This window comes from Branchiostoma belcheri, unplaced genomic scaffold (assembly GCF_001625305.1).
Source record: "Branchiostoma belcheri isolate BF01 breed outbred unplaced genomic scaffold, Haploidv18h27 scaffold8, whole genome shotgun sequence".
In the NCBI taxonomy this organism is placed as follows: Eukaryota; Metazoa; Chordata; class Leptocardii; order Amphioxiformes; family Branchiostomatidae; genus Branchiostoma; species Branchiostoma belcheri.
In genome coordinates this window covers 4522777-4543522 of record NW_017804464.1, presented here as the reverse complement: position 1 = coordinate 4543522, position 20746 = coordinate 4522777, and the positions used below count along the sequence as shown (strand labels likewise).

Here is a 20746-nt window from a genome sequence, read left to right as displayed (position 1 = left end):
TACCTTACCAGATAGGCATGGATAACTCAAGTTTTGGGTAGACTTCAATGAAATTTGATATTGAAGGTGTTAAAAAAGTACATATAGTGAAAATTCTGGTATGTAGCTACAGGTATGGGCTCTTTTTACCTTCAACGTCAAAATTTAGCATCCTTCAACACATACAATGTTGTTGTTTTTTTCTCTTATCACAAATAAGGCAGCTAGGGTCATGAAAGTTCATCCCACCACCAGTCTAAATTAATTATGCAGCATCCCTTACTTGTTGTCAGTTGCAAAGGTTTGTCAGTGTCTGGAATAGTCCATTACAAATGTAGGGGTGGCAAAATAAAGGACTTATTTGGCCATATTGGTAATAATGCTTTTTTTTCACAGAAAAGGCATAAATGCTAAATGTGTCATTTTCACCCCCAACTATAGTTATTGTAGTATATCATATAGCCTATGACATGACATGATTGTTATAACATCTATGCTGAAAATTGTTCTTTTAATTAGACCCTCCCCCCCTCTTTAATAGTAGACCAAGTTGGTCTCTCCTTCAACATTTTCTGCACACTGGCAATTTAATGAGAAATGTACACTGGTGTTCCGTGAGGTCTTTCATCAGCTGCTGATCTTGGTAATGGTATCTGTCCCCACCTTTCACTGTAGGGTATATATCTCATAACCTATGTCAGGGTTAGGTGTGACCAGGTCTCTCCATGTACAAAATCTAATAATTGAACCAGTTCCCAGACACCAGTAAACAGGGTTGGACAAGTTTTCAAAAATCCACTTGCCCTACCGGGCAAGTACCTGGTCATTTTCACTTGCCCGAACCAACTTTTCACTTGCCCAAAATATGACGCATTTCTATTCATTTTACTAGCAGAAAGGAAATTATTTTATTATAGAAGAGTTTATTTATTGGATGCTTTATTCATCAAAATTGTTTGAAACTTGATCGAAATAATGCAGGGGCTATACTTTGCATCCTAAAATTTACTTGCCCAATCGGGCAAGTGCAGGGGGATATTTACTTGCCCGAACAGTACTTTTACTTGCCCTGGGCAAGTGGGCAATGGGACTTGTCCAACCCTGGTAAAGCTGATATATTAATCCATAAATTGCACTTCTTGATTAATATGGTATCCAGTTCAAACTTGGCACCTACCTACACATTTCATTTTTCTGAGGAAACTCCTACAAAAACAATATGAAAGATGGACCTTGGTTGGTAATAAGATTTTGTTTGTGCTCAAATTGTAAACTTTGAAGTTTTACCTGAATTTCAGATCATTTTGCTACATTTTGCAGAAAATCATTGATTGTTTATACATGTACCAAACTTTGCTATACATACAATCACCAGAGCTGGTATTCAAGATTCCTACCCTGCACATGTCCTGAAAGACTGAAATTTGTAGATACAAATTGTACTTTAGAGGGATTGAATTTTTTTAACATTCTTCTGAAATTTGTGTGAATCCACAGAGGTTTGTACAATGTAATTTGCAAACTCATGCCCAAAGGCTGTTTCACAATGTATACACATTGTACTACAAGTGTGACAGAGGTAAACAAATGTCTAGTCTATAGTGATATATCTGAATGTTTCTATGTACATTAGGCCACACCAATTTAATTTGTTGGTTCTCAGATTTTTTTTCAGGAAAAATATGAAGCGAGAGGGCAAAAAAAATAATAAAAACTGGTCTAGGTGTCTTATTATACACTGTAGCCCCAAAATGGTACGATAGGAGCCTTGAAGTCAACACAAAAGGCTGGTTTAAAATTTTAACAATGAATTTTGAACTTTTAATCAAACCACTGCATTGATAGATGGAAAAACTGTGACAACTAGGAAGAAAAGGACTTTCCTACTACTGGTAGGTTTGGTAACAAGGCTAAATGAATACTCCCAGGTTTTTAATGAGTATTGTGATCTTGGTAGAAGTGTGGTTGAAATCCATACTTTGAATTTCTTAGATTTAGATGTGAAGACTGGACAGATACTGCCTCCAACAAATTAGTCCCATCTCTTGCTGCCTGTCTGGAGTACAGAAGATGGACAGGCAATTAGTCCTGTGGGCTGGTCCTCTAAATCAGCCCTACAGTCTGGCTGGGGACCAAGTCACCTCTGCACATGGCCTAAGGCAAAAAAAATTGTGTTTCCTGTTCCCCGACCGCCCCTAGAAAAGAGTGTCAACCCTAGCCATTTTTTGCAAGGGACAATTTTTTTGAGCTGATTGACCATTTCTATAGCTCCATGATCTGACACCTGTGTGATGAAACGTTGTACATCGGTTGTATCGGTTTTCCAACATTGACATTGAAAATGTAAGTGTAACCATTACACATGTATACCTCATGCAAGTTTTACTTTGTTAAACTATAGTGTATAAGTATAGTTTACCACCAATATTTTCAGGACTTAACAGGAAACACAACATTTTGTATCCTAGGCCTCAAAACCTCTGCTGTATGGCTGGTTTAAATTATGGCCACTCAAAGTGGGACAGGAGGGGAGGGACAGGTGCATATTATTGCCCTAGATAGACATCCAGTGCAGTGCCTCTCATCTTGTTTTTCAGGCTTAGAATTACTAAAATGTCTGGAGGCAAGTAATTTGAGGAAGATATTTGCAGAAAATTTGCAGTGCCCCACATGGAGAGAGTTTTTTTCTGGTACTGTAACACTATATAACACTATATGCTGCTCTACTCTACTCTCTATATATATATCATTGTTTCCTACACTGTAATGCAAAGATACCAAACTGCATGAGTATAATGTAATACTGTACGTGTCGTATGCAACAACAGTTTATGACAGTGTGAATACAGGTGTCTGATATGGTTTGCAGACTTTTGTGGTTGTTGGAAATCTGTGTGAATCTGTTTTTTATAGTTCTATCTTTGGCAGTTTGTAACTGGAGCGAGAAATCAGTTCTCCTCCCAGTGGATTTAACACAAAACAAATACTGAACCCCAGGCAGCAGGCTGGTGCAGTTTCCTCCCTGTAGGACAGTCCTGATCGCACATGTGATAAGGAGCTGTAAATCTTTTGCTTCTGAGTCTGGGTTTTCTCACTTTCTACTGTGTCGAGTAAGCCTGCAATGAGGGACTTACAGCAATGAGGCTAATAATACCTCTTTGTTTTGAATTTCAACTTGTCTCTCTCAAAGTCATCAGTTCTCTCTAGTATAAGCCTTAAATTTTTGCTAGCCTCCCACTGTCAAATCCAGCCTTGCTTTAAGCTCCAAATCCATCTGTCGTTCTGTTGCCAAAAACCAAAGCCCTCACCCCACATCCTTTATCCTTCCACTTCTAGTGATAATCTTAAACCCTCAGGCAGAAACTTGGATTAGACTTTTGAGAGAAACTGTCCAGAAGGCTGGCCAATGACTAAGGATGCCCTGGAGCTCCTGAGCTCCCCCACTGTTTCCAAGTAGCCCTAGTCTCCAACAGACTCCTTTTGCAGGGTGTAGAAACCGACCTCAAAAAGACATACAGTAATCGGCCAGAGAAGGTAGTCGGCGAGAGAAGCTCAATTTGCCTACACAGAAAATAGAGCTTCTCTGGCGGGCTACCTTCTCTGGCCGATTATGTCCCCTTTTTATACCGATTTCTACTATTTATTCAGCCTGCAAAAGGAGTCTGGTGGAGACCCATCCTGGACATCCACATACACAGCTGGGATGGCTCACTTCCTGATGATTAGAGGGAGATAATCTAGGATTAACTTCAAGCTGTGGATGTTGGTAGGAAGCCCTTGGGGGATCATCTTGTGGGAATTAAGCTAAGGTGTATGAGAACTTCTTACAAGATGTGACTACTTCCGGTGCCTTATCTTCATCTTCGTGGGAGAATAAGATGGTAATAAAGAAGTTCTGAGCAATGTAGGGAAAGCTGTAGTTACGGACAGAAGCAGTGTTGGAAAACATGTACTACATTCTTGTTATGTTGCAAGTGGAGAATCTTGGGCTGACGTATGTCAACCTGCACATGTACCTTGAGCTGTTGACAAGAAACAATGCAGTCTCAAATTTCATTACTGATGCTTTTGCTTTGGCAAGAAAAGGATATTGAAAATAATCAATGACAATCTGCAACTTTTGTACTACATGTCTTTTTGACCATCCAGGCACAGTGTTCCTCCTAATATGGACACACATCAAGTTGAGTTCCACAGATAAACCTGAAGGCCATCCTGATCTCTCCTGGGCTTCTATAGGAAAGTCTGGGAAAATCCCCCTCCCCTGGGCCTGCCAGGATGGTACAGTCCACTTTGATCGAAGTAAGAATTACTTAGATGATTCTTGTACTTCTCGTCTGGTCTTTCCTCTAATTTTACACCAAGTTTTCTTCCAAACTATTAAACCTTTGCTACACAACTCAACCTGTGTGATTGAACCATTTACTTGTACATGTACATGTACACAACTACATGTAGTGGTTGATAATAATAGCTATTGGCATGCTACACATGTAATGAAAAAGGACATGAAAGAATATTTGAGATAATTGTAAGGACTCCAATGTTTTAAAGAATTATTTATTAAGTTTGTTTGCTAGGTTCCTTCCTCCTGCAGGCTACTACTGTAGTACTACTATTATAATCTACCCTACTCATGAAGGACTGTAGAAAACAGACCTCCCACAAAGTAGTTATTGTATAGACTATTAATAGACCTCAGACTGAATTATTTGTCCATTATTGCACCTCCTGAGGTGGATGATGACACTGGCAGATTCTCAGCTGGTTACCATGGTAATTTGTGTGCTTCGGACCATTTCATTTCATTTCATAGGATAATTTGCCTACACGAAAAGGAATTAGAGAATCTGTTAATCATCTATGAAATCCTGAGACACATATCATTGTGCTTACTTTGAAGTACATGTCCTATCATAGTATGTTGTTCTAAGGCTCTGTGCTCCAAGTGTAAAGGGGTCATTGACCAGGTTGTATACACAGGTATGGGAAAGAGTTCATCAACCTTTCTTCCAATCCTCCCAGTGTTGTGACTGTGTGCCCAATCTGTCTGTCTCCTGGACAGTCCTGAGCTCCCTCACTCCCCTAGCCTGGTCCACTCACACCTCCAGTTAGTCATGGGTCATTGGAGCTGTTTACTACTGTACACATGTCCCTTTGAGGAAGAGGGGAGCTGATAGTGTTACCCCTATTAAACTGTAATTGCTGCCCTAATAATGGTTAATACCTGATCTCAATTAGATGTAGGGATAGAAGATGAGTGTTCCATTGGAAAAGCTTAGTTATCTGTCAGGAAGCATTAGCTAGGATCTTCCGTCCCAACATCTGCTCAGAAATTACATTATCTTGAAGTTTCCTGACTAAATCGCCTAATTACTGATTAAAATTCTGATCTTTGTCAAATTTGGGCAAAGACATGAAGAAGAGTTTGCTTCAGAATGTAAAGACTTGAATTCTCACCCCTGTAGCCTTTAATCCACAGTTATTCATGGGTCAGTACTGTTTACTACAGGCAATTTCTCTCAGCTGTGACCTTGGGTTTAGGTGTGACCTTGGTTTTATAGCTCATAACTCCATCCCAGGCCTGGAGTTTCTCAAGGTCAGACCACATCTGTAAATCCATAAGACCTTATCTTATAAAGTGGGCTGCCTGCTGAAGGGTAAGGGAAGTCAGAAACCTTGAAATGATCATCAACTTTCGTACATGTATCTTTGTTCCAGTTAGTATGTGTACAAATTCGTCATGTACCTTGTTGATCATCATGTGAGTACGGATGTGTGTGTGTTTGTGCATTACTGCATGTGTGTATGATGGTGTCTGTGTATGTGTTTATATGTGTATGACCTATCCTCATATTTCAATGATATATAGACCAAGTGCATGTCGTTGAGATAGCAATGTTAGGTCAGATATACATGGTTAGAGAAACTATGTAAGATGTGGTGGGGGGTTCAGGTTCTGCAGACGTCCCGTAATCAACTACAGCTGGACGATATACATTTTCTCAAAAGACACAAAAAGATGTTTCCCAATATACTGCATGCAAAAATGAATTTTATGTGCCAGTGTATAGATCATCATGTCAAAACATGCAGCACTGTATTCAAGTTGAAAAGGATGGAAGCAGAACTAGTACTTAGCAACTAAATTTTGTGTTACCGAGGTGTTCAAAAACTCGTATTTCCCAAGAACTATATAGTAGAGTGGAAGTCGTTGCCACCAAGCACAGTTAGGGCATCATCACTAGAAAGCTTTAAATAACTACTGCAATTAAAAATACAAAGATTGTAACAAGTCGTTCAGTGTGATATAGCTAGATGCCGCCGTGCCGCATGCCTGCGTGATCTATCTCTCTCTCAGGCAAAAATTAATGCGCGTGCGGATGTCATCCATGAAATTAAGTCGGTGTGGCCTAATGTAGGGAACTTGCAGTTGGTGATGCTGAAATACTGAACTGTTTCAGCCCAGTTGTGGAATCTTCCCTCACATCTTATCACACTTCCTCCACTTCCTTTTCCATTGGAGTCCATGCTTTTCTTGACATCATGGTTGCTATGGCAATGCCACATTTTGTTGTTGTTCCTCAGCTTGTGAGTCAGTCTAAGAGGAAGACACGTAATTTTCCATTCAAGCAGATGTGGGGATGGAAAGTCATAGGATGACTAACATTTTGTATACCTGTCCTGTAACAGTTTTTTCTGAAAAATCAAACAGCAAGAAAATGTTGTAATTTTTCAATCTAACCTCTTTTCAGTGGAAAGTAACGTCTCAGTCTAGCGCAAAAACAGCTGTTGGTTGTCTCTGTAAGTTTTCCGTGAGTGCCCAGAGGTCAACTTTACAACCCTACAAAATGTAGGAGCTTGACCTTGACCACAAGGCCATGACCATGAAAACTTTAAACTTGCCCTAATGGTATTCTAATGTTTCCTGCAACAGGAAAGGACCAATTCCTTCAATATTTTCATGTTTACATCAGGAAAAGAGGTAATGTTGCATTTTCAGGCATTTGTCCTTGGAATCTCAGTCAATGACCTTCACCTGGGTACTGAGTAACCTTTTTGTACTCTTGTAGTTTGAGATTGTCCTTATATGGTTGTAAGTAGATGTCTGGGGTGACCATGGTTACCATGGTTTTCCTTCCTGTCCCCTTTGTTTGACAGAACCACACAGGGAGGAGGTAGAAACAGGTGCAGGTTAGATGCTGAGAAGGCTGAAATAGATGAAAGACATGTGATGCTATCCAATGAAATACAAGTAGCCTGACAAGTGACATACATTGTACATTAGCACTGGTACATCTACATGTACCTTCTTTGCTATTTTCTAAGTTACATAAGTCTCAGTGGTACATGGTCTTTCAAGGCAACAATTCGGAATTACAGTCATTTTATGTCACCCCAAACTTTGGCCCTAACCACTTTCTATATCAACACAGTTGATGAGTGCAGGGCATGTCCAAGGTGTTAACGATTTGTTGTCTTTGGTAATCTCGTTGTCAACAGTTTCACAGCTTGTTCTTGAAGAGGAAAAGAAAGAAGAAGGACATAAAAAACAAAAAAGAAACCAAAAAGGAAAGAAAGCTTAAAGAGAATCATGACAGAAAGCAGCAAAAGCAAAAAAAAATTTGGAGAGGATAGCCAAGATCATGACCACAAACATGTAACTAAGGTACAAAATGTGTCCTAGTTGTATGGCTCCGACTGAGTATTCTTTTCCCTCTAATTTTACAAAGATAACACATATTGAAAGCATCATTGCAGCTTGTATAGTGCACCTCATGTTTTCAATGGCCAAACCAACACTTCAAAGGCATTGGTGCAGGTGCATCTGGCCAGGGGGCTAAAGCAGGCCTAATGTGTTGTTGACACTAGTTTGGGGATCAAACATAAAGCCGCTGGACAGGATATTGTTCTGTAATGTAGATAGAATCCTTCTGACCTCCTGGACAACATGCCTGACCTTGTGGAGAATGATGGTGGGCTGGTCAGTCTCGAGGCAAGGTGCACGTGGTAGATGTTCTTGGCTTGTTTTACCACTCCTGCAGTTTAGATACATCCTGCATGGTGGTTCTTGACATGCAGGCTGTCAGAATAGTGTACAGTATACAATGTACGTATTGATTTAGCAAAACAGATGCTGGGAAGAAGAAAATAAAATTCTTATCATTCTGTGCATTCATTTTGCTTTCTGTCGTGTCTTTTTTTTTTTTTTTTTATAAATCATTCTTTTTATTGTTTCCAAAATTCACACAAAAGAAAGCATGGCACAACGAACAAAATAACTGAAACCACATGCGTAACAACAAGAAACTAAATAAAAACCAGTAAACAACACAGATGATACAATGTCTGTCGTGTCTTTGCTGAGAGAAATGTTACAGTCTATCCTCTTAATATCTGCTTGGAGGTTACTTATGTTACAACAAGTCTAAATACTCTAGACATGTCCAAAATGGTTGTTGCAACATCATAAGTGCCAAATTTTGGGTTTCAATTTAACTTTAGAGATTTAGATTCAATTTCAATTTTTATATAGAAAAATACATAGCAGACGAAAATACTCATGAAAACAAGTCAAGACTGCGAAGAGTGATTTTTATTCCAGAGCTTTTATTTCTTGTGCCTCAATAATAACATACTTGTAAAAAGTTTCAGTCCACAATATTATTATGCTATGACATTAGAAGAATTACAGGTCTGAATCTGTATCTCCACTTGATCAATATATATTGAGTCTCATATAAAGTCTGTAGGTTGTACATTAATTTTATTTCTTTATGTTGTGTGTAAGTTTGGATGATTTTATATATGCCTGTATCATGCTGTCAGTATACTGTCTCCTAGCCATGTATGACCTGCAGAGGGCTTGGTAGACTTCTTACTTGCACACATATATGACGAAATCAAGTTGAATGTACATCTGACAAAAGTAATATACTTGTTGTTGCAGTCTGTAAAAATTGGTTTCTGTATTGTACTAGGCAATATTGTACAAACTGAGTTACATACTGTACATACATAATGTACAATGTATGCATCTTGGATACTAACCAAGTATCCTACATGTAGGACTACAATTTTTGTGATAAGAGGGAGAAAGGACAGTACATTGTATAGGCACCTGCGATCATGTAGGCTTGATTCTCAGCCAAATTTTCTGAAGACTGGTTAGAGCCAAGCCATCACTATTTCTTCTACTGTCATATACAGCTTTCCTGGTGTATTGATCCTGTTGACTATATCCAATATATAACATTGTTTTTTTCATGATTTGTCAGCTGAGGAATGACGTATGGAATGAGCCAAGTGCTGAATCCACAGATTTCTATCAAACTCTACAAGTGATCTAGCCTGTACAAACAGTTAGATGGCTCTAGAAGGTACAGTTTAATTAGCGCTGCTACCAGGTCCCAATATTTGGCAGCCTGTGATGTTTGCTGCACGTATTTGCCAAGTAAGTAATGGCACATGCTGCCATTCAGGGTCTGTCCTTATCCAAACACAACTTTCTCTACTCTTCCTTTTCACACGTCTTGTCTCTGCAGACTGCACTGATCGAGCTACCAACCAGCAGTAACTCACCAATGGGGGCCTGCATGCCCTTTTCCGTAGAGCGTAAACGACCATTTAATTCCACGTAGAGCGTAGACGGACCGCTCTAATAACATAGAGCGTAATTTGCGCATTTCGTGTAGAGCGTATTCGCCGTTTTAATTCTACATAAAGCGTTGTAGCCACTTGGAATTTGTCGTATTGTAATCGAAATGTTTCAAGAATTCAGCGTAATACGTAGCCGGCTCTCAAAATGTAGCGTAAGGCGTTGTCGGGACCCCCCCCCCCCCCCCATGCAGGCCCCCACCAATAGATCCAAGGAATACATCACCACTATTATTTCTTGACACATACATTGTAATATCATATTTGATAGTGATGATGAATGTTATATTTCATCAGTGAATGGGATGATAAGGAAGCCTGTTAATGGTCCAAGTATTGTTAGAGGACATGAGAATGTTGATTTAAGTTCAACTTTCTTTCTTTACTTTTTCAAGGTTGACAACAATACAGATATTCACATGTACTTCCTGCACCTTTTTATAATCTTTTTTCAAGAGTCTATTATACAACCTTGAATATCATTAAAAAGTCATGGTTTAATATGATAGTCAGATTGACTGTATATAATAATATTGTGAAGAAATGTACATGTAGGTTAGATTATAATAACCCTTGTAAAGCACCAGGTTAATGTTTTCTTGTCTTTTCTTATCACCTTTTTACACAAACCTGCTGTGTCTTACAGTTTCTCTCTCTGGATAGGTACAGTATTTTTCCTTCAGTCTTTTCTCTATCCACTCCTTCTGCAGTGCAGTAGTCCCATGTTTATCATACGTTGGCATACACCATGTAGCCGCTAAACGTAATCCTGTTGTCGTGGAAACTGCGTGCGGCGTGGTGCGTACCTTCCTTCAGCTGGAGCCACACCTCGTCCCCGCGAATCAGCGTGAGCATCACGCTCTGGCTCTGCATGATGTTCCTCTCGTCGCTCTCCGCGTACAACGTGATCTGCTTCTGTCCGCTCTTCATCAGCGAAATCTCCACGTACTTGTGGTCGTACGTCTGTATGTTGAAGGAGAAGTAGTAGATCCCGGGAATCTGGCAGCGGAATTTCCCCGAACTCCCATCGAAGTCGCCACCGTCGTTCACAAAGACTTTGTCGAACTGGACCGGACTGGTTTCTATGGCGCCCATGAGGGAGGTCTGTCGTGCGACGGAGAAGGCTGAGCGGAGGATGGGGTTGGTTTGGACGTACCCGTTGGGGGCGTATCTGTTGTCGGTCATCCCGCAGCACCCCGGGCAGCCCAGCTGCTGGGTGGTCGGCTGGGCGAAGATGTGGGAGTCGGCAACGTTCAGCACCACCAGGAGGAGAAATGTACGCATCCTGCTGCCGGGGGGGTCCTGTGGATACGAGGAATAAATGTATATATTTTTAACTATTTTCATACCTGGGCTACAATTACGTTCGATACGGGTGTTCCGGTCCATGCTGTATGGCCCAGGTCCGGGGTTCTAGTTTTATACCAGTATCACACAGGCTTCTAAATGTTCCATAGAATAATTCAAATGCGTTTTGCACGAGTGTGCCGCTTTCAAAACTTCGAACACCGAATTCGGATGTTGGAATTGATGCTGTTACACTTTTTGTTTAGATACATGAAATTTTGGCACATTTCACATTGAAATGTCTGTTTTCTTTGGTGGGTATGACAAATAAAATGCTACACGGTGTATTCCAGCCCTCCTGCGAATCAGATCTCCCTCCGGCCTTCAGCCGTTGGGCGATCTGACCCACGGTCGGGCTGGTACCTCAGGCGATACGGAATACACATGTAGTAATTCTATAAGTACATTTATGTACATATGTATGTAGGGGAAAGGAGCTCCAGGAATTTCTTGAAAACTGCATAATAGATCAAAACTGCCAGGTCATTCCTGACAGATATAACGTTAGTGGTGATCGAGCATTAAATAAATTTTCTTCCTCAATATTCCTGGTATTCATTCCAGAGTGAAACAAATATATGGGTACTGTTATTAGATTTTTAACGTATACACAGCATGTTCTTACAACATTTATGACAGATGATATATTTCAGAATAATGTACCATACATGCATAACAATTATAAGATTTCCCTTTCTTTATACTGTAACTGACACTGGTGATATCATTATTCATGTACGACTCTAAGAATCTTATCTACATTTTGTGTACTGGATTAAGTACAATGTGCACAATTGAGAACTCCATTTGCTATGATATCAGGGCATCTCCAGTATGACTAATGTTAGTTGTTAAGTGACAGGTTCTTGTATGGACAGTAGGTGCCAGATGAGGGCTGCAGATTTTGGCTGACGTTTTCATTGAGAGGGTCAGATTCTGTCTGTGACCCACACATAACCCTGGAGAAGTGCTGTCTCTTGTCCGTGTCAATCATAGAGGCTAGTGCTGGTAGACTGTCCTACATGTAGTGTATTTTACATCTACATTTTACATCTTGCATTCACTACAGAATTGGTGCAAAAATTCAGAACTATTATAAAGGTTGGTGGAATAGTGACTATCTTTTCTGAATAAGTTTCACATTTAAAAGTTAAATTGGCAAAACGTTTCCAGACAATTTTACCATTTCATTATTGTATTGTGAAGATTTTCAGGGCAAGTGGATCCAAAAAGATAGCTTAACTTAATAGTATTATCATATATATATAATGATACATGTAGTATAATACACTAGTCTTCACAACTGTACTGTGTAGATGCAAATTTTCTGTAGTGTCACATTGAAGAACAAAATAAATATCAGGAAAGCAATTATTTCTAAGCTTAGATCACTCAGATTAAATCGCAAGCATTACTAAGGAATTGGACTTAAGTGCATCTAGCCACCGGCTTAACTCAAGTTACTTCTGCTGCCGTCTTTGACTCCAACCCGAGATATCCATCGTCAAAGTCGGAAGCCCTGCTGACAGTCCAAAGGCATTAGCCCAAAGCAACAGATGAAGATAAGATGTTGTTTAGACATCAGCATTCTGGTTATTCTACTTTGGTCTTGCTATGTGCTACTAATTTGAAACTAGACACCGTCCATATGCAGTGAAATAAATTTGATGGTTTGACTTCAAAAGTCTCCAGAAAATAGTATCTTTTCAGCTTTCTAGAAGTGTTTTGCCAAATATAGAGTGACTTTCATCATAAAATAATGATTATACCTTGAAATGTGCTAAAGATAATACCAGCCATAAGAAAGGATGTTAGGATCATTCTCAAGTCATTTCCAAGGGCGTAGGTCTGAAGGAGAAGCGTTGATGTCTAAGATGACATCAGCGTAAGCCAAGAAGGCAAAGATAAGATTGCGGTCTTACGTCCATCCGGTCTGGTACCAGCTTCATCGCAGCGAGAATCACCAGAATGTTCATCTCTGACAGGAGTGTCGCTTTAGTTTAACTCAGAATTCAGCTCTCCAAACGGAGTCCACTCCTGTGTGCCGTGACTGTCCGGCAAACTGTCCAGTAGTGTCCTGGCACCTCTGGCCGCTATCTGGAGGTGAGTAAACCAGGGCGTGTGGACCGCTGTCCTTTTTAGGATTCACACGAAACTGCCAACCCTCCAACGGTCAATATTGTGGCAGGAAAAGGAAACATTGTACTTTACGGGGCCATCCATGAGCTGCAGTGAACAAACGTAGCTGTTGTCCCAGGAGAAACATCAGCTTTTCAGCTTTGAAACCAGACCTGAACAGAAAGTTTGGGCACTCCTCTCAGAAATAAAAGGACGTATCTGATTGGCCCGCTAACGAGTGCTAATAATCCACTGCAAACAAAAGTAACAACTTTGTCAAGATGTCTGGGCCTTCAAGTGACTAATGAGATGAGAGGACATGCCTGTCACAGGCCAGTCAGTATCAGAATTAAAATTCTACACACACGTCCCAGTCATGAGATCTGTGGGAGAGAGAGATGCACAGGCATGGAGTGTTGATTAAAGTGCTTTTTAATTTCCTGTTTTAATTTGTGGACCAATCCATTTCTTGTTTACGCTTTGCAATTTGGTTTTCTGCCTTCTATAGGGAAGCTCTGACACTTGTTGTGAAAGTGAAGTGAAACACACAAAAATGAAATATACAACAACATATTTTGAGGCTGTATTTGTGTGAAAGTACCAAAAAAAAGAAAGACCAGAATTTAACCTGTCAAACTATCGTCCAAAAACTTTACAACATTTGGGCAAAAAATAATGAAATATAATGATCATTAAGATTAGTATTAGTCTGTGATCACAGAAGAAAACAAAAACCTGTACGTTGGTGTTTGAAGCCTTCCGAGTTGTCTGACACATACAAACTTCCCGTTGGCTAATGCTGTGAGTTTGTGAACTTGACTGGTTTGTTCTGCACTACTTGAACCAGAGGGACCTCCACACCATCCTAGTTATTCCAGGCTTCCCTCCACCGCACACTGATAACATGCCAGACAATGTTGGGTGTGTGTCCTTCAGACAACAGTGCTGATAGCAGAGTTAGGTAGGCACCAGCCAGGGAGACTTGTCATCTTGTGGTTAATTACTGAGAATTCTACTTTTATGTTACAATCTTACTTAGTGTGAGAAGCTTTGCCTTTTTTTACTAGTTCACCAGACAAATTTGTGTCAAAAAATGATGCTATAATTGTTCTTGATATTATTCATGAGTTCACTACCGGTACCGGTAATACAGCATCATGAAAGATTGACACTAACATTTCATAAAATTAAGAAGCATTTTATAGGATCAATAATAGGACTTAATACCAGTTGACTATAGAATTGAGAAGTAGCCTCCATTACCTTTTAATGTATAACAGTATACATAAGATATTATACTTTTTGCACGTTTTTCTTATATTCTTCATTCAGCATTTCAGGTGTCATCTTGAGCTCCATTTTTAAGAACAACAATTCCTATTAACATAAACTTTCTTATTTTTCTTTGCAATTGAAATGTCTTTGAAAAGGGGTCTAATTCCTTTACCGCTATGAAAATTTAAGGTAGTCACGCCAATAGTTATTTACAGTAATACTTATTATGATCAATATGATTTGGCTCCATGTACATACACGACTGTGTGAAACAAGCAGATTTACATTTTTCTACGTAATACAAGCTACTCTCTCACATTCACATACCTGTGGTTTCTACTGTGCACAAATCCAGATGTTCCAAGCTCCAAATACGTTCAGAACATCCGCGCTAACTGTTCATATATAGGACACGAGGTCTCCCACCCACTTTATACATAGCAATGGCATGAAGCCATTGGAAGTGCGTGTGTGCTTGGTTGTTTAGTGCACACTTATTATTGTTGCGTATTATGGCTTTTAGTGGTTGTTATGTCTGCATAACATACTAGCTCTGACTGCATTCTTAGAATGTCTTCGTTAAAGCTTGGTTCAATGAATTAACTCAGTTTCATGTAGTCTGAGGCAGAGTTATACATTTCTGCTAACTGTATGCATCATTCTTAAACTTTTAGTAAAATTACATATTATCTTACTGAAGGCATTATTCTTAGGCTCGTGATACATACGTGTACTATTCACGAATTGACAGAGTTGGCTGTCATTAGATGACCTACCTTGCCCATTGGATGAGGTAGATTCCGAGAGATTCCGAGGTTTTGGAGCGAACGTGCGGCACCGGATATCCCGCCGGTACTGAGGCATGCCTGTGGGTTCCACCGGGCAAAACCGGCTGGTGCTATATCCGTCAAAATGACCTCGTTGCCCTCGCAATCTCAAGTAATTATTCAAATTCAGTAAATACATGACAAGTTTTAAGACTCACACACACTTAAGTTGTTAAAAATATAACAATAAATCTACTCTAAGTTCTATATCATTTCATTCCAGCACTTAAGATGAATACTATTTTCGATGTAGTGTCCGCAAAGTGACAGCTAGAGAATTTGGTCATTGCAGATGTTTTATTGATTGTCTGCAAGACTATCCCCCCAAAATGGCACCTGAAATGGTACAGGCCGGCGGTCACCTTTGATCACTCATGCCCGGAACGTGCCATGTAGTGTCTGCGGGGGTGAGGAATGTGTCGTGTTGTGTCGTTAGCGGTGGCGTGGCCACAGTTCGTGATAAGCGAGGCACGCAAAACAATGGAAGGAATGCACGCTTGGAATAGAATTACAGGTTACCCATACACTATCTTTCCTTCACTTGTTACGACCAAGTCTTCACTTAGCTTTTAGTGACTCCTGCGTTCACTAAGACATCTCCTTCAGTGACAAGCCATTATATGTACCACAGGTAGACAGCTTGCCTCAGTACAAAAGGGTCAAGAGGCTACATGACTATTATTAGAACACTGTGGATATATATAAAGGTCCTCTGATATAGACAAGGCATGCGTGACATTTGGGCAGGCGGCAAGCTGCCTCGGTGTTCGGGCTATTTCCAGTTCCTCCCTGCTGTATAATGTCCACTTCTGTGCCCTGCTTATTTCTCCTGGGCATCGGGAGGTAGAGATAAGGCCACAGCAAGTAAATTTTATGGATGACATCCTCCGCAGACTCCAAATCTAATGCAAGCGGGCGAAAAAAACAAACAAGGCGGGCTGAAAAAAACAATTCCCACATTTTGAAATTTTGACTCAATCATTGTACAAATGGTTTTAGTTCAGTGGGAACATCACATATACACAGCCAACATCACAAATCACTGCATCAAAGTAAGAAACAAAACATTAAATCAGAGCCTTTTCTTGTTTCCTCTCTTCATAGTTATCTGCCATCCACCTTCCGGCATGGCAAGACATCTTTGCCCATTTTGGTCATGTTGACCACTGTCAGAATAAAGACAACAAAATTTCTTTTTTTCCTAAATCAGGCAAAATTAATACGCACGCTGATGTCATCCATAAAAATTACTGTGGCCTAAGGGTTACAGGCTAACAGTCATCAAAATGGAAGATATCCCCTGATATCCCATAATGCACTTAGCAGCACATACGTGGGCAGCTCTTATTTGCTGCTTGTGACTCGAAAAAAACAGATCCCCTTTTACAGCAGTTCTGATTAAGTGGAGTTTAAACATGTTTTCATGGCTTGGTTAGAAAAATGTATCAAATACTGTTGTAGAAAAGTTTTAATAAAGATACTATAACAGTTTATTTAATATATAGAAATCACAGTGCCTTATGATAATGAAAAGGGTTACATTGATACATTTAATTTACATGTACATGTAGGTATGGAACAGCATTGTGTGGTATTGCTTTAGTTGAGAAGAACTTTCTTTGATATGATGGATATGTGATATATATATTGTATTAGATCTGATTCTGCACCCCATTATGTGCAAGTGTACCAGTACATTTTGTACAGTGTACTTCTGGTTATACAAAATGTACATGATTGTGATATTTATAGATATGATTATATAATACCTGTCTGTGCTGTGTTCCCACAGGAGTGGGATGGGATGGTGAGGATAGCATTCCTCAGGAAGAACAAGACTCTGGGAGCAGCCTTCAAGTTAGTACACCTTACTAATCACTTCTTCCTCTATCCCAGGAGAGTCTACAGGACTTCAATAATACCTCTTAATTGTGTTAATATGAAAGATTAAAACTTAGTCTTTCCAAGGACGGTCTTTCCATACCCTCTCACTAAACTAAAATAAACTAACACATGGCATTTGCTGCATGTACAAACTTTCTATTTATATTCTATAAGATTCTTATGATGAAGCCCTGGTGAAACTTGTACATTTTTACACATCTTGAAAATGTATGCATCACAATGCGTGCTTTCTTTCATCTGCAGGAACTCCAAAGTTCTGAGTTTGTTGGAGAAGAACTACAGAATACACTGTTCTTTCAACAACATTGTAAGTGCCACCGGTCAGCTTTGTATGTTCAAGTAGAATTATAGGATGTACAGGTGATGAATGATGCTCTGATTGCCAATTAAAATTCCTAATGACATGGAATTTTTGCACCAGGATATTACTTTTCTCTTAGGACAGTTTGCGTATGTTAGAACAGATCGTGTATGTATGTCCCTAACATACTGTCAACATGTGAGACTACTGTTGTTCTTGGGAATGACACATCTCTTTGTCTTCATCAGCCCATCCCAGAAGACTTTGACATGAAACAGAAGGTAACAGACATCCTGGAGACCAACAGTTTGGACAAGAAGAGGGCGCGGTCCATGGACATTGATGACTTCTTAGGGTGAGCCACAATCTTTCATGGAGGGTTTTTTATCATTTACCAGCTAATATAGTACTCCTGTCAGTTTTGTGTTTCAAGTAGCTTTGTTGATATAACCAAAGTATTTTATGTAACTTCCCTGGCACAGAAAGGAGCATAGAAGTACAATATGCCAGTCCTGTATCTTAAAACATAATCCAGTGAACGACTGAAAATACTTTTCAATGGCCTCATTTTTTTTTATTAGTTTGATTCTTTTCATTATGTTAGAGTCTTTGTTCTATTCTTGGTTTCTTGAATGATATTTACATTTGAATGATAAACCAGAAGATGACAGATCTAGAGTTAGTCCTGTTTGTTCTGTTATTGCAGAGTTCTTCATGCCTTCAATTCTGCTGGGATCCACTTCAACTGAAGACATCACAGCTACACTTCAATCTGACATCCATTTTAGCATTATTACTATTTTTAGGCCTGATATTGGGGAAGAACTTTCAGTTCTAAATGTTGAAATTTACAGAGGTAAAGTTTTGTCAAATTTCTTCAGTCTGTTGTCGACGTAGGTGGTTCGTTTCTGCAGATTACAGAGATGCGTCTGTTCCTTGGTACCTCCTCTCCACGGAACTTGGACTCTTCTATCTTCAGGATCTCGTGGGTATAATCATAGCGGATGGCATCCCTGTAGGGGGGGATAAAATGTCCTAGATTTCAGAGACAATATGTATTATGTCACAACTGCCCTGTATTAAGTATTATTTTTCATAAGTTGAGCAAAATTAAAATGACAAAGAAACTGATCTCGAACCAGTTTAGCTCATTGAACAGCTACAACTCTTTCACTGATCGTGACAGAGATATGTACAGTATTTACAGGTTCATTGTACCTGGGAAATTCCCCTAGCTTTTTTCAAGAGGCACAATGAATAGTGGACCACGGTTTAACGTCCCATCCTAAGGACTGTGACCCTAAACAGTAGCATGCATGTTGGGTGAGCGACAACAGCCGGGATTCCAACTCCCAACCTCTTAGTCCAGAGACAGGATCGCTAACCACTGGACTACGCATCCAAAGAAAAGTAGTACGAGGTATATACTACATGTATTTAGATAGAAAGCTACATGTACATGTGCATGTACATACCTCATGATATACAGTGAGCGAGGTTTGAGTAGCACGTCTGCCACCCAGGCCTTGTTGTCGTTATGCACTAGTCTCATCACACAAGGAGACAACAGACTCAGGCCGGCTATGGCGTTACCTGCAAACTGGAACAGGGACTGACGTTAACCTTCTTCCAGCTGAGGCAGCCTTGTAGCATCAAACTTGTACTGTTTTAGGCCTTAGTGACTGTCTGACAATATGACTATGAGACAGGATAGAAAGATACAGTACTGTATATACAGTCAATGTGAAATGGGAAGGGATTATGAGTGAATATTTCATATTTTGCTATCAATGAAAGTTAAGATTTACATCAAATTTTTTAATTAAAGTGACTCAAACAATGTCAACAAACTGGAATTTTGAATGACTTGTTACAATATTGTGAGTTTTGTGTGTGTGTGTGTGTGTGTGTGCGTATGTGGATGCGTGTGTGTGTGGCAGAGTGTATGTATGATTGAGGGATTGTTGCACTGTTTAAGTCATACATTCAGACAGGTGGTCATATAGGTGGGACAGGTAAATGAAGTTCTCACCTTGACACTGTCGACGTGTGGTTTGATCCAGCCGTCCTTCGCCAAGTCCAGCACGTGAACCAGGTGCAGCTGCGGGACACCTGGAGGGAACGCTAGTCTCCGCACACGCTGGAGGATCGGCTGGCTCTGCTCCGACCAATCAGATCGCTCGATCTCTTTGTACCCATGGATGGCCTGAAATGAGATGTGCAAAGAAACATAGAAAGGTAAAATTTGCAAAGCAAATGCATAATGTTTACCTTCACATATGGTCTGCTCTGTTAATTCTTACTCGAACACATTCATATAACACATTCATATAACACATTCATAGAACACATTCATATAATTTGATGTAATATTTGTTATAGATATGGTGACACTAAATCCCTTCTGTAATAAAATTGTAACATTATTATTACACTAGTTACGTACTAGCACCATGGTGACAGACATCTGGTTCAGGTCATTGACCTTACTTGTTTGGAGAAGAAGAGGAAGAAGAAACAACAGAAGAGCAAAGGTAAACATACATTCACACAATTCATCAGTTATGTAAAATAACATTCATTTGCAGCATCACTATTTGCAAGGGACCATATGATATGAAGCATATAATTAAACACAAATTGCACATTTCTATCTTAAAGAATAACATCTAGTTAATTGTACTCTTGGGGGGAATAGAACAGAGCATTTTCTACCACTTATAATCATAATATAAAAGGACTCACATCGTCCCAATGGTCGTATTCATATCTGAGATGTCTTTTCAATTTCGGCTCCACCTCCTCGAACAGTATTTGTTCCTCCTCCTCTGTGATAAAGTTCTCGTGAACCAACATGTCTCTCTGACAAACCTGCACAACCTCAGGAACGTGGCAGTGAAGGTAAGAAAACTTGGAAAGTTCGTTCTGAAGAAGTTCAGCTGTGTCTGGCGTTTGTGTCGTCTGCTGGCGAGTGATCAAATATGTCACGATGGGGGGGCAGGACACAAAATCGGAGCGGTTTCTCCCAAATAAAACCATCGCACAGCGTTCTTGGGCATGCTTATATCTTATCAAAGTTCTTAGGAGCATAGTGCGCCGTTTCAGTAGTTACAAAACCTCAGGTTATGGCAGAGATCAACGTAAACTACAATTTTGATACTAGTACAAAGCCGGTTGCCTGTCGCTGTGTTTCTTGCGCCCAGTTATTGCTGCAATTCTAACTTTAGTTGATAGGGGTCGCCTTTTCCACGCGTTCTATCAAATCTCGCGAGAAGACAGAACGAGAATTGGAAGAGAACAGATCATTCATTACAACGGTGAGTCCGATTAGATATTA

The 20746-nt window shown here is 39.8% G+C and overlaps 3 protein-coding genes across 4 annotated transcripts in view; 1 reads left to right on the top strand and 2 right to left on the bottom strand.

Annotated features, from left to right (window-relative positions):
• The window catches only part of LOC109486151 (probable dimethyladenosine transferase), a 47986-nt gene extending 29764 nt beyond the window's left edge, over positions 1 to 18222 (top strand). The window contains exons 9-12 of the mRNA XM_019789855.1: positions 16996 to 17060; positions 17352 to 17415; positions 17658 to 17764; positions 18116 to 18222. Of these exons, the coding sequence (XP_019645414.1) occupies positions 16996 to 17060; positions 17352 to 17415; positions 17658 to 17764; positions 18116 to 18158 (279 nt within the window). The 3' untranslated portion in view covers positions 18159 to 18222. The remainder of the gene's footprint in view (positions 1 to 16995; positions 17061 to 17351; positions 17416 to 17657; positions 17765 to 18115) is intronic.
• Positions 10128 to 15545, bottom strand: LOC109486170 (complement C1q tumor necrosis factor-related protein 4-like). 2 transcript variants are annotated; one of them, XM_019789878.1, is made up of 2 exons: positions 15153 to 15545; positions 10128 to 10938 (listed from the first exon to the last, which is right to left on the bottom strand). In XM_019789878.1, exons 1-2 carry the CDS (start codon positions 15159 to 15161, stop codon positions 10366 to 10368), a joined length of 582 nt encoding a protein of 193 aa, XP_019645437.1. In that variant the 5' UTR covers positions 15162 to 15545; the 3' UTR covers positions 10128 to 10365. The 2 variants fall into 2 exon arrangements, with proteins under 2 accessions (XP_019645437.1, XP_019645436.1); XM_019789877.1 differs by lacking the exon at positions 15153 to 15545 and adding an exon at positions 12906 to 13013.
• LOC109486161 (alpha-ketoglutarate-dependent dioxygenase alkB homolog 7, mitochondrial-like) lies at positions 18156 to 20549 on the bottom strand. The gene is made up of 4 exons (XM_019789866.1): positions 20155 to 20549; positions 19442 to 19615; positions 18885 to 19009; positions 18156 to 18422 (listed from the first exon to the last, which is right to left on the bottom strand). The coding sequence occupies exons 1-4, from the start codon at positions 20497 to 20499 to the stop codon at positions 18287 to 18289; spliced, it is 780 nt and encodes a 259-aa protein (XP_019645425.1). The 5' UTR covers positions 20500 to 20549; the 3' UTR covers positions 18156 to 18286.
• Between the last annotated feature and the right edge of the window lie 197 nt (positions 20550 to 20746).